We start from the raw sequence: 13,195 nt of genomic DNA on the forward strand, positions 1-13,195 counted from the left end.
GGTTAAACTATAAAGAGACCCGAGTTCCTCGCAGAACAATGAAAAAACATGTGTCTCTGTTCCAAAACAGAGCAAAGAGGGAATTAACCTAAAAGAAGAAGAAGAACAAAACAGCCTTTCAAGAATTCTCACCCTTTTATGTTTTCCCCCAACATTTAAAATTATTGCTTTTATTTCTGTTTCTTTTTCTTCTCTGTCATCAGCCTTCCCCCTCCCCCTCAATTCAGCCTTTCATAGCTTATTATTATCATTATTTCCCCTTTGGGTGGTTTTTTCTTTTTCAGATCATAGTTTTTCAGGTATGTTGCTATTGTTTTTTTATTATTATTGTAAATGTTGGAATTTGAATGATTTCGATGTGTAGACATGATATTGGTACATTTTTATTTGTCTTGCAGGAAAAAAATGATTTGATTTTTGCATTGAATTGTATGAAAAAAATTGACAATTTAATATCCTAAGCTATGTCGTGCTGCGGAGGTGCGGAGGAGGAACTCGACCATCCACCGCCGAATCAATATCAAGCCCCGCCTGGTCAATACGGTGGTGCCGGTACTTGCTCCCCCCCCATTGCCCCGGCTTTCTATTTTGGTTAAATTATGATTTTAGTCCTTGTACAATACTCAAATTGCGGTTTTTTTTTTTACAGCGAGTGGAAGAGGAAGGGGAGAGCCGAGGGGCGGCCCAACTACTCAAAGTGGCGGTGGTTCTCAGCAAGTTCTACCAATTGAAATACCAGCAATTCCATTAGAAGAGTTGAACCGGATGACTAATAACTTTGGTACACAGTCTCTGATCGGAGAGGGTTCTTATGGCCGAGTCTTCTATGGAGTTTTAAGTGATGGTCAGCCTGCAGCTATTAAGAAACTCGACACCGGTTCTTCTCCCGAACCCGATTCTGACTTCGAAGCACAGGTGAATACAATGACTCGACCCTTTTTTTGTTTGTTTGTTTGATTGTCGCGTTAAAATGATGCCACGAATACTTTATTTTAAACAATATTAAGTATTCGATCGACATGTAAATTTATGATATTTTGACAGCTATCAATAGTTTCGAGACTTAAACATGACCATTTCGTGGAGATGTTGGGGTATTGTTTGGAGGATAATAACAGGATCTTGGTGTATCAGCATGCAACAAAGGGCTCTTTACATGATGTGTTACATGGTAAAATACACATGCTCAGTTTCACCAGTCATCTGTAAAAAAGAAGAAGAAGAAGAATTCATTTTTGTTATGTTTAATTTTATTAGGGAGGAAAGGGGTACAAGGGGCTGAACCGGGACCAGCTCTAACATGGCATGAGAGAGTAAAGATCGCATTCGGTTCTGCAAAAGGGCTCGAGTATTTGCATGAGAAAGTTCAGCCTTCCATCGTCCATCGTGATGTGAGATCAAGCAATGTGCTACTTTTCGACGATTTTGTCGCCAAAATCGCCGATTTCAACTTGACAAATCAATCTTCCGACACTGCAGCTCGGCTTCATTCCACTAGAGTCTTAGGCACCTTCGGCTACCATGCCCCAGAGTAAGGCTTTCGATTTTAACACATTATACAATCACCTTATAACTCTATGATCGAAACAAATATCGTATTTGACACGTATCTTAGAATAGATGGGGGTAGGAGAATGTAAACTCGAATCTAAGACTTACACTCGAATCTCATTTATTTTGACTCTTCATATGTTTAAGAAAAAACATTCGTTTTGTCTCTAGGTATGCTATGACAGGGCAAATAACACAGAAAAGTGATGTATACAGTTTTGGAGTTGTTCTTCTGGAGCTCTTGACAGGGAGAAAACCAGTAGATCATACAATGCCCAAAGGACAACAAAGTCTAGTTACTTGGGTATGTTTTTTTCTCTCTTTATATATATATATGCAGCCATTTAAAATGCGTGTCTAACTCATTTCCACTGATTTTAGGCAACTCCAAGATTGAGTGAAGATAAGGTCAAACAATGTGTGGACCCCAAGCTAAACAATGACTACCCACCAAAGGCAATCGCCAAGGTTGTAATTCTCTCTTCCGCTCCATTACTTTCTGGTTTTCATATATACATATAACATAGTATAATGCTTAATTGGCATGTTGGGGCATATCAGCTAGCAGCAGTTGCAGCACTTTGTGTTCAGTACGAGGCAGACTTTCGGCCAAACATGACGATCGTTGTCAAAGCTCTTCAGCCTCTCCTAAATGCAAAACCAGCAGGAGCAGAACCTCCTCCATCATCATAATATATATATACTTATGTGTGTGTTTTATATTTCCCACATAATAAACAGTAGTAAAAGGCTTGTGCAGTAGTAATCCTTTCTCCTTCATGTTTTGTAATCTCTTTTCGAATTAATTCCCCCGTAAGGGTTTTTACATTGACTGAAGAAGATGATACTGTTGATTCAATGCTATCATCTTAAAACCAATTGCAATGTATTTTTATTTATTTTTGGGGTCTAAAGTGGTGTTCTTTCTTCATCTGTTAAGTTTTGAATCTTTACTTCCTGTTATTATTTTCTCTTCCATATTGTTTTTGCTTATTATCTGTACGAATTTATCACATTGTGCCCTCTGTTTTGTAATTAAAATTCAACGTATAAGGTTGTGTTTTTTTCTTTCAATTGCATATTTAGTTTTTTTATTAAGTAAAGAGATTAGATTTTATGGTAAATATCAGAATTCAAACTCATATAAAATGAATTAATATGAATATTTTTTATCATTCGACCGATTAATGGATTTTTAGATACCTAATTTTTGATATCGTAGTTAAGTATTTAACCTTTTTAATGATACAAGTAGTTATCTATTTTTTTTTTCTAATACTGCAATTAGGTATTTAATATTTTGGGTGCAATTAGATATTTAATTTTTGTTTTCTTGGTGTAATCAGGTACCTAATGCTTTTCTAAAAGATTACGCATATTCATACTTAAAATTTAACACTTAACTTATGAATCTATAACACATAGTATCTCTTTAACTAGATGACATTAAAATTATAAGTATAAATCAATCAAAACTAAACATTTATAACTAAAAATGTAACATCCCAAACACCGGTTAGTGACCAAATTGAACGATTTTAAATTTTATGATCAAATTAGATAAATTAAAAAGTTCAAGGATTTACTTAGAAATTATTTGTATAGGATTGATTAGCAAGAATTGAAAGAAAGAAGGGAAAAAAGGTCAATAGAAAAGAAATGAATAAAAAATCCTTAAGTGGTGTATTAAATACACGTGGAAAGGAAATAAGGAGTAAAATAAAATCCAGAATTTTCTTCATCTTTCTTCCTTTTCTCCAGTGAGTGCTTGGCTAAGGTAAGAATTTGTAACTCAGTTATTTATAGCAAATTTATGATTGATTTTGATTCTTGAGGTATTAAGAAAGCTTGAGAAAGCTTAAAAAGAACTAGAAATTAAAAGATTGATAAGTTATGGGTGATTAAATAAGGAGGGTTTTTGAGTGAATTTATGAGAAAGAGTTAGCAAGTGGATTTTGAAGTCATATTTGACTTGTCATCAGTCAGAATAATAGGTTTAAGAAGTTAGAAATGGATTTGGAACATGTTGAATAATTGGTAAGATTTTTTAGTTTCAAGTGATATTGTGGAATTTTGGATGTTTAAGTGTGTTAAAGTGATATAAGTGAGTTTTAATAAGTGTAGTTAAGTTTATATCCTTAAAAGGAGGTCAAAGTGGAAGATTTAAGTAGGGATGGCAAAAAAACCTGAACCCGACAGGGAAAATCGAAAACCGAATTAAACGGGTCGGGTTCGGGTATGATAAACGGGGACGGGGACGGGAAAAACCTGTTTATGTTAAACGGGGACGGGTTTGGTAATCCCCGCCCCGATTACCCGATTACTCGACCCGATTACCCGACCCGATACCCGACCCGATAAATATTAAAAATATTATATATATATATATATATATATATATATAATATTAATAAATTTAATTTAAATTAAAAAAATATGGGACTGTTGTAGCAGTGGTGCAGGCAGGTCATGAGTGCTGCAGTTAGATCTGCGAGCCAGCTCGGGAATATGGGAGTAAAATATGGTTTTGCACGTTGATGTGCAGCAACAAAGTATAGACAAAAATAAAGTGTTTACTGCAAAAGTGGTGAAATAATAAAAAAAAACAAATTATGGTGCTTATTACAAATGGTGTTTTATTAATTTATTATAACTTTTGGGACATTATATTAAACATATATATGCTTGTCGGATTGGGATGAATTCTTTCAAAGTAATGGTAGGCCAGCATGGTTGTAACATCCTCCATGTCGGGTGAGTGATTAATTTGCAAAGTTTCAACATTTGGTGATTAAAGTAGAATAATTATATAGTTTAAAAAGTATGGTTAGTAAATATGAGATGGAGGTAAGGACCAAATGGTCATTTGTAAGGAAATTTTTAATTAAAATAAAATGTTATGGGGTTATATGAGAACCCACGTGTGACATTAGGTTTCTAGAACCCTCCCATTTCTTCTTCATTCTTCCTTATTTTCTTCTCTTCCTTCTCTCAACGTGGAGCTTGCAAGTAAAGGTAAGAATCTGAACCTTGGTAGTTTCTTTGATTTTTAAGATTGGAAATGAAAGTTTGGATGTTATATAAGCTAAAGGAAAGCTTATATGACATTAAAACAACAAGATAAGTGTTTTAGAGATATATTTGGAAAATGAATTTTTAGATGAAATTTTGATAGGAATGAGTTTTTGAAGTTTGAATAAGATTTTTGACTTGTCAAGAAGCTAACTAAGAAGTATGAGGTGTTAGAATTCAAATTAGAACATATTGGAATTTGGGTTGGATTCTTAAATTCTACATGGAGAATTAGATTTCTAGGTTTTAGAGGTATTTAATGGATAATAATTAGTTAAAGTAAGTGTATGAAAGCTAAGAGTAGTAAAGAGAGTGAAATATGTATGTTTGAGCTGAAATGGGATGATTTCCGAGCTCAAAATAGGATTTCTGAGTTAGGGGAATCGGTACCCATTCAAGGGGAACCGATACCCCCTCAACGGATATGAATTTCCAGATTACTAGAGGGGAATCGATACCCCCAGGGGGGAACCGATACCCCCTCATCGTATATGAAATTCCAGAATGCTTGTGGGGAATCGATACCCCCAGGGGGGGAACCGATTCCCCCATGAGAAAAAAAAATGAAAGAAAAGGAAGAAAGACTCAGCTATAAATTCCTTAAATTAGTAGGCTATTAAAGCTTAATTTCAAGACATAGACATCTGATGATCATCTTGAAAATTATGTTTATGTAGATACCGAGCCTACTCGAGTTCGGGAACAATCTACAAATAGGATCGATCGAGGAAAAAGCAAAGAAGTATAGGTGAGTGCATATACATAGCATGATTATAGAAATATCCTGCATTCTAGACTTGTGATAAGTCTAGATTTATATCTCGATACATGAGCATATTCTGTATTATGAGACATGACATGAATTCATAGAAAATGCATTATATGACATGAATATGTGAGAAAAATTATGAGCTATGTGAAAAGGTAAGAAATTACATGTCTACGCGATATAGACTACGCGAAATGTAAAAGCCCATGTTATGTAGATGAGAACTATAGGTATAGTTGGCATGCCAAGGGTAGAGGGTCTACGCGGTTCTTTAGGACATATGTATATCCTTTGGAACCTGTGTGAAGTCTTGAAAGACACATAATTGATCCATAGTATATGTATATGATTCTTAAGGAATTCTATGTGGTCCTTATGGACATCATTATATGGCACTACGGTGCAATTCTACGCGGTTCTTTAGGACATATGTATATCCTTTGGAACCTGTGTGAAGTCTTGAAAGACACATACTTGATCCATAGTATATGTATATGATTCTTAAGGAATTCTATGTGGTCCTTATGGACATCATTATATGGCACTCCGGTGCAATTCTACGGGGCACTTCGGTGCATTGATACGAGCTGTGGTGACAGCATAGTGCACAACCTCACATTACTCAGATACCTTAGGTTCTCAATATGCTATCATGGGCCATTAAACTTATTAATACAGATTCATGAATGTTACAGTCATACGCTTACAGGTATGGATATGAATGATGTATACTACATGGATTAAGTACATGTTTGCATCTCATCTCATATGATCATGATATCTTCATTACATGTGCTTTATTATTATTGCCTCACTAAGTCGATGACTTAGCGTGTGAGTGTTTCACACGTAGGATCCGAAGAAATAGACGAGACAGGTGAAGCAGCTTGACAGTATTACTCCTGCAACCATCAGATCAGAAGCAACTTAATCAGTAGGTCATTTTGTTATGTAAATAGCAGTTGGCATGTAATTAAAGGGTTAAGTTGTGTATGCTCTGAATATTTTGGTAAACCTATATTACAGTATGTATATTATTGTATTTTTTTTATATAAGACTAAATATTTTACTATTATTTATTAAGAGTTGTGTTTTAAAGTCAATGTAGTATCTCTGACTCATATCCGGGTCGGGTATGGGTTGGGGGTGTTACATTTAATGGTATCAGAGCTATGGTTTAGCCGATTCTAGGCATAAACCAGAGTCTATGGAGTCTTTAAATAGAATACATGCCAACTAATAGCGAGAACTTCTGATCTGGTATAGTATGAGTATGTTGTTTTGCTAATAGAATAATGTGGTTATTCTTATTAGATGTCCGGACATAATAGCTCCCGAAGTGAAGCGGGAGAAGATATGCATGCTGAAAGCAGTAATTCACCTGCCCTGGCCAGGCAAGGTGAAGAACAGGCATCTCAAGAAGTGCCTGTGCAAGATCAAGATACGTTCTTCAGAACGTTAGACGCTATTCTGACGCGTCTTCAACCTCCTGCTCCACTAACTACAAGAATGAATGTAGCAAAAGAGTTAAGAAGTTTAGGAGCTCCCGAATTTAAGGGAGAAGCTGAGGAAGGTCCAGTGTCAGCGGATATTTGGATGAATGATTTGAAAATCATGTTAGAGGGTCTCCACTGTTCTGAAGTGGAGAAATTAGATGGAGCTGTGTCTTTATTGAGGGGTCAGGCGAGAATATGGTGGACGAACGTCACCATGAGGATGTCAACCGACCAGTTGACTTGGTCTTTGTTTTTAGAAGAATTTAAAAACAAGTATATTGGAGATCAGTTTATCCGACAAATGAAGCAGGAGTTTATGAATTTGAAGCAGATGAGCCGCTCTGTATATGAGTACGAATGTGAGTTTAATAAGCTGAGCAGGTTTGCAGCTGAGCTTGTGCCTACTGAGAAAGATGCTTATGAATGGTTCGTGGAGGGCTTGCGCCCTAGACTTAAAGAAATGTTGATAGTATTAAACTTGTCCTCGTTCCAGGAGGTGATCAATCGTGCAAAAGCTCTTGAAAGGGCTCAGAATGAACGATTTGGGGACTCAAGAGTTCAGACATCAAAGAGGACGACTACTTCTTCTAGCTCAGTACCAACAAAAAGGGGAAGAGACTCGGGATTTCGATCACAAACTAGATCAGAATCAGTTGCATCGTCTGCTAGGGGAGCAAGTCAGGCAAGACCTAGACAGACGCAGTCAGTGGAATCTGGTGCTGGGAGATCTACTCCGGGTCAAGGGAGACAGTGTCAGCATTGTGGGAAAAACCATTATGGAGCTTGTCGTATGGCAGCAGGGACTTGTTTTCGATGTGGAGATGCCGGACATTTTGTCCGGGATTGTCCAGTGATTGTTGGTGAGCCGGCACCATCTGGAAGAGCTGGTTCTTCCTCACAAAGAGGACGAGGAAGAGGCAGAGGAAGGAACCCGTCTGAATTCTCTGCTCAACCTGAAGTTCGATCCACTGCTCGAGTATACAACCTAAAGACAAGTGAAGACCGTGATGACCCTGATATTATAGCAGGTACTTTTCAGTTGTATGATAAATTAGTATTGGTACTGATTGATCCGGGTTCTAATTATTCTTATATTACAAGTAAGTTAGTAAAGGAGTTGGGGATTCCCTTAGAAGCTACGAGTAATGAGATTATAGTAACAACTCCGTTACGCCATAGTGCCCGGGTGAATAAAGTCTGTAAGGGGTGTCCCATAAAGGTTCAGGGAATTGAATTCCCTGCTAATCTGATGGAATTACCCTTTGACGAGTTTGAAGTGATTCTGGGAATGGATTGGTTGTTCCGTTATTATGGAGATGTTAGTTGCAGATTGAAAAAGGTAACTCTGAAAAGTCCAGAAGGAATAGAGATAAGTGTGAGCAGTGAAAAGTTTAATCCTTTAGCAAATGTAATATCAGTGATGTCTGCCAAGAAATTATTGCTACAAGGATGACAGGGTTTTCTTGCAAATGTGATGGATTCAAGAGCTCAAGAGAAAAGGTTAGAGGAAATTCCAATAGTTCGAGAGTTCCCTGATGTTTTTCCTGCTGAATTGCCAGGATTACCTCCGGATAGAGAGGTAGAATTCCAAATTGAAATAATGCCGGGAACAGCTCCGATTGCAATGGCACCTTATCGAATGGCTCCGAAAGAATTGCAAGAGTTAAAGAATCAATTACAAGAGTTGCTAGAGAAGGGATTTATCTGACCAAGTGTATCGCCTTGGGGAGCTCCGGTGTTATTTGTTAAAAAGAAGGATGGATCAATGCGTCTTTGCATTGACTATCGACAGCTCAATAAAGTGACCATCAAGAACAAGTATCCCCTTCCGCGCATTGATGACTTGTTTGATCAACTAAAAGGAGCTTCGGTATTTTCGAAGATTGATTTACGTTCGGGTTATCATCAATTGAAGATCCAGGAGAAATATATTCCGAAGACAGCTTTCAGAACGAGATATGGTCATTATGAATTCATCGTAATGCCATTCGGAGTAACGAATGCACCTGCTGCTTTCATGGATCTTATGAACAGGATTTTTCAGCCTTATCTGGACCAGTTTGTTGTTGTCTTTATTGATGACATATTGGTTTACTCGAAGTCCATTGAAGAGCACAGCACACATTTGAGGCTAGTTTTGCAAATTCTCCGGGATAAAAATCTCTATGCGAAATTGCCTAAATGTGAATTTTGGCTAGACGAAGTAATTTTCTTAGGGCATGTGATCTCGGCAGTTGGGATTAGAGTAGACCCTCAGAAGGTTAAAGCTATAATGGATTGGGAAGTTCCTAAGAATGTGTCTGAAGTTCGGAGTTTTCTGGGACTTGCCGGTTACTATCGAAGATTCGTTAAGAATTTTTCTATGATTGTGCTGCCTCTAACAAAGTTAATGAGAAAGAACGTACCCTTTGTTTGGACTTCTGAATGTCAAGAAAGCTTCGAAGCTTTAAAGAGAATTCTGACGGAAACTCCGATATTGGTTCAACCGGAATCTGGCAAGAATTTTGTAGTATACAGTGACGCATCCCATAACGGGTTGGGGTGTGTATTAATGCAAGAATGAAAAGTGGTAGCGTACGCATCGAGACAGTTGAAACCACATGAAAGGAATTACCCCACTCATGATTTAGAAATGGTTGCTGTAGTATTCGCTCTCAGGATTTGGCGTCATTATCTTTATGGGGAGCGTTGTTACTTATATACGGATCATAAGAGCCTGAAGTACCTGATGACTCAAAAAGAATTGAATTTGAGGCAACATAGATCGGTAGAGTTCTTAAAGGATTATGATGTGATAATTGACTATCATCCCGGAAAGGCTAATGTGGTAGCAGATGCTCTGAGTAGAAAGACGTTTGCAGCTTTACGAGCTATGGATGCAAGATTATCTTTAACGGGAGACGGTGGTCTTTGTGCGGAATTAACCCTTAAACCAGCATGGTTGGAACGAATAGGAGAATTGCAAGGTAAAGATGAAATGTGCTTGAAAAGAATTGAACAAGTAAAGAACAAAGAGATTAAAGACTTTGAGATTAAGTCAGATGGAAATCTATATTGTAAAGGAAGAATTGTAATACCCGACAATGACGACTTGAAGAAAGAAATATTAACAGAGGCTCATTGCAGTCCGTTAACGATGCACCCGGGTGGAACCAAGATGTATATGGATTTGAAGGATCGATTTTGGTGGTCAGGGATGAAGCGAAGCATCACAGAATTTGTGTCTAAGTGTTTGATATGTCAACAAGTCAAAGCCGAGCATCAAGTTCCATCAGGATTATTGCAACCGCTTTTCATTCCTCAATGGAAATGGGAAAATGTTACGATGGATTTTGTTTCGGGGTTACCCTTGACCCCGAACAAAAGAGAATCAATCTGGGTAATTGTTGATCGATTAACTAAGTCAGCGCATTTTCTTCCGGTTAGAACGGATTTCTCTATGGAAAGGTATGCAGAGTTGTATATTAGAGAAGTTATTAGATTGCATGGAGTACCTGTTTCCATAGTCTCTAATCGAGACCCTCGATTCACTTCTAGATTCTGGAAATCTTTGCATGGAGCGTTGGGGACTCGTTTAAACTTTAGTACAGCTTTTCATCCTCAGACTGATGGGCAATCAGAGAGAACTATTCAGGTATTGGAAGATATGCTGAGAGCATGCGTAATGGAATTTAAGGGATCATGGGAAAAGTATTTACCGCTGGCAGAGTTCGCTTACAACAATAGTTATCAGTCTAGTATAAAGATGGCCCCATATGAAGCATTATATGGGAGAAAATGTCGTACTCCATTAAATTGGTATGAACTCAAAGACCGAAGTGTTCTTGGTCCGGATTTAATTCAAGATGTAGAACAGAAAGTTCGAGAAATTCAGCATAACCTCAAAGTGGCCTCTGATCGGCAAAAGTCCTATTCTGATCTTAAAAGGAAAGAAATTGAATTTCAAGTTGGAGATAAAGTGTTTTTAAAAGTGTCCCCATGGAAGAAGGTGTTGAGATTTGGTCGAAAAGGAAAATTGAGTCCTCGGTTTATTGGACCTTATGAGATTGTAAAGAGAGTAGGACCGGTAGCATATCAGCTAGCTTTACCACCTGAGATGGAAAAGATACATGATGTCTTTCACGTTTCAATGCTTCGAAGATATCGATCGGATCCCTCCCATATCATAAATCCAGAAGAGATTGAGGTTCGTCCTGACTTGACTTATGAGGAAGAACCGATTCAAATTTTAGCACATGAAGTTAAGCAATTGAGGAACAAGATTATTCCTTTGGTCAAAGTGTTGTGGAGAAATCACAAAGTAGAAGAAGCAACATGGGAGCGTGAAGAAGATATGCGACATCAATACCCTCATTTGTTCGTGCAATGAAAATTCGAGGACGAATTTTCTTAAGGGGGAGAGATTTGTAACATCCTCCATGTCGGGTGAGTGATTAATTTGCAAAGTTTCAACATTTGGTGATTAAAGTAGAATAATTATATAGTTTAAAAAGTATGGTTAGTAAATATGAGATGGAGGTAAGGACCAAATGGTCATTTGTAAGGAAATTTTTAATTAAAATAAAATGTTATGGGGTTATATGAGAACCCACGTGTGACATTAGGTTTCCAGAACCCTCTCATTTCTTCTTCCTTCTTCCTTATTTTCTTCTCTTCCTTCTCTCAACGTGAAGCTTGCAAGTAAAGGTAAGAATCTGAACCTTGGTAGTTTCTTTGATTTTTAAGATTGGAAATGAAAGTTTGTATGTTATATAAGCTAAAGGAAAGCTTATATGACATTAAAACAACAAGATAAGTGTTTTAGAGATATATTTGGAAAATGAATTTTTAGATGAAATTTTGATAGGAATGAGTTTTTGAAGTTTGAATAAGATTTTTGACTTGTCAAGAAGCTAACTAAGAAGTATGAGGTGTTAGAATTCAAATTAGAACATATTGGAATTTGGGTTGGATTCTTAAATTCTACATGGAGAATTAGATTTCTAGGTTTTAGAGGTATTTAATGGATAATAATTAGTTAAAGTAAGTGTATGAAAGCTAAGAGTAGTAAAGAGAGTGAAATATGTATGTTTGAGCTGAAATGGGATGATTTCCGAGCTCAAAATAGGATTTCTGAGTTAGGGGAATCGGTACCCATTCAAGGGGAACCGATACCCCCTCAACGGATATGAATTTCCAGATTACTAGAGGGGAATCGATACCCCCAGGGGGGAACCGATACCCCCTCATCGTATATGAAATTCCAGAATGCTTGTGGGGAATCGATACCCCAGGGGGGAACCGATTCCCCATGAGAAAAAAAATGAAAGAAAAGGAAGAAAGACTCAGCTATAAATTCCTTAAATTAGTAGGCTATTAAAGCTTAATTTCAAGACATAGACATCTGATGATCATCTTGAAAATTATGTTTATGTAGATACCGAGCCTACTCGAGTTCGGGAACAATCTACAAATAGGATCGATCGAGGAAAACGCAAAGAAGTATAGGTGAGTGCATATACATAGCATGATTATAGAAATATCCTGCATTCTAGACTTGTGATAAGTCTAGATTTATATCTCGATACATGAGCATATTCTGTATTATGAGACATGACATGAATTCATAGAAAATGCATTATATGACATGAATATGTGGGAAAAATTATGAGCTATGTGAAAAGGTAAGAAATTACATGTCTACGTGATATAGACTACGTGAAATGTAAAAGCCCATGTTATGTAGATAAGAACTATAAGTATAGTTGGCATGCCAAGGGTAGAGGGTCTACGCGGTTCTTTAGGACATATGTATATCCTTTGGAACCTGTGTGAAGTCTTGAAAGACACATACTTGATCCATAGTATATGTATATGATTCTTAAGGAATTCTATGTGGTCCTTATGGACATCATTATATGGCACTACGGTGCAATTCTACGCGGTTCTTTAGGACATATGTATATCCTTTGGAACCTGTGTGAAGTCTTGAAAGACACATACTTGATCCATAGTATATGTATATGATTCTTAAGGAATTCTATGTGGTCCTTATGGACATCATTATATGGCACTCCGGTGCAATTCTACGGGGCACTTCGGTGCATTGATACGAGCTGTGGTGACAGCATAGTGCACAACCTCACATTACTCAGATACCTTAGGTTCTCAATATGCTATCATGGGCCATTAAACTTATTAATACAGATTCATGAATGTTACAGTCATACGCTTACAGGTATGGATATGAATGATGTATATTACATGGATTAAGTACATGTTTGCATCTCATCTCATATGATCATGATATCTTCATTACATGTGCTT

The 13,195-nt window shown here is 37.1% G+C and overlaps 1 protein-coding gene across 1 annotated transcript; it reads left to right on the forward strand.

Moving 5' to 3' along the window:
* The first annotated feature begins 406 nt into the window (after positions 1 to 406).
* Positions 407 to 2,248, forward strand: LOC120116719 (probable protein kinase At2g41970). The gene is made up of 7 exons (XM_039137127.1): positions 407 to 552; positions 662 to 915; positions 1,045 to 1,171; positions 1,258 to 1,531; positions 1,723 to 1,855; positions 1,933 to 2,019; positions 2,113 to 2,248. The coding sequence occupies exons 1-7, from the start codon at positions 465 to 467 to the stop codon at positions 2,242 to 2,244; spliced, it is 1,095 nt and encodes a 364-aa protein (XP_038993058.1). The 5' UTR covers positions 407 to 464; the 3' UTR covers positions 2,245 to 2,248.
* Positions 2,249 to 13,195: the final 10,947 nt, after the last annotated feature.

The sequence above is a fragment of the Hibiscus syriacus genome, unplaced genomic scaffold (genome assembly GCF_006381635.1).
Source record: "Hibiscus syriacus cultivar Baekdansim isolate YM2019G1 unplaced genomic scaffold, ASM638163v2 tig00110303_pilon, whole genome shotgun sequence".
In the NCBI taxonomy this organism is placed as follows: domain Eukaryota; kingdom Viridiplantae; phylum Streptophyta; class Magnoliopsida; order Malvales; family Malvaceae; genus Hibiscus; species Hibiscus syriacus.

Excerpts from the sequence above, each read along its gene's own strand:
- LOC120116719 (XM_039137127.1), top strand. The coding sequence starts at position 465 with ATGTCGTGCTGCGGAGGTGCGGAGGAGGAACTCGACCATCCACCGCCG. Across the intron at positions 1,172-1,257 it reads TTTACATGATGTGTTACATG|GGAGGAAAGGGGTACAAGGG; the intron begins GTAAAATACACA and ends TAATTTTATTAG. Across the intron at positions 1,532-1,722 it reads TTCGGCTACCATGCCCCAGA|GTATGCTATGACAGGGCAAA; the intron begins GTAAGGCTTTCG and ends TTTTGTCTCTAG.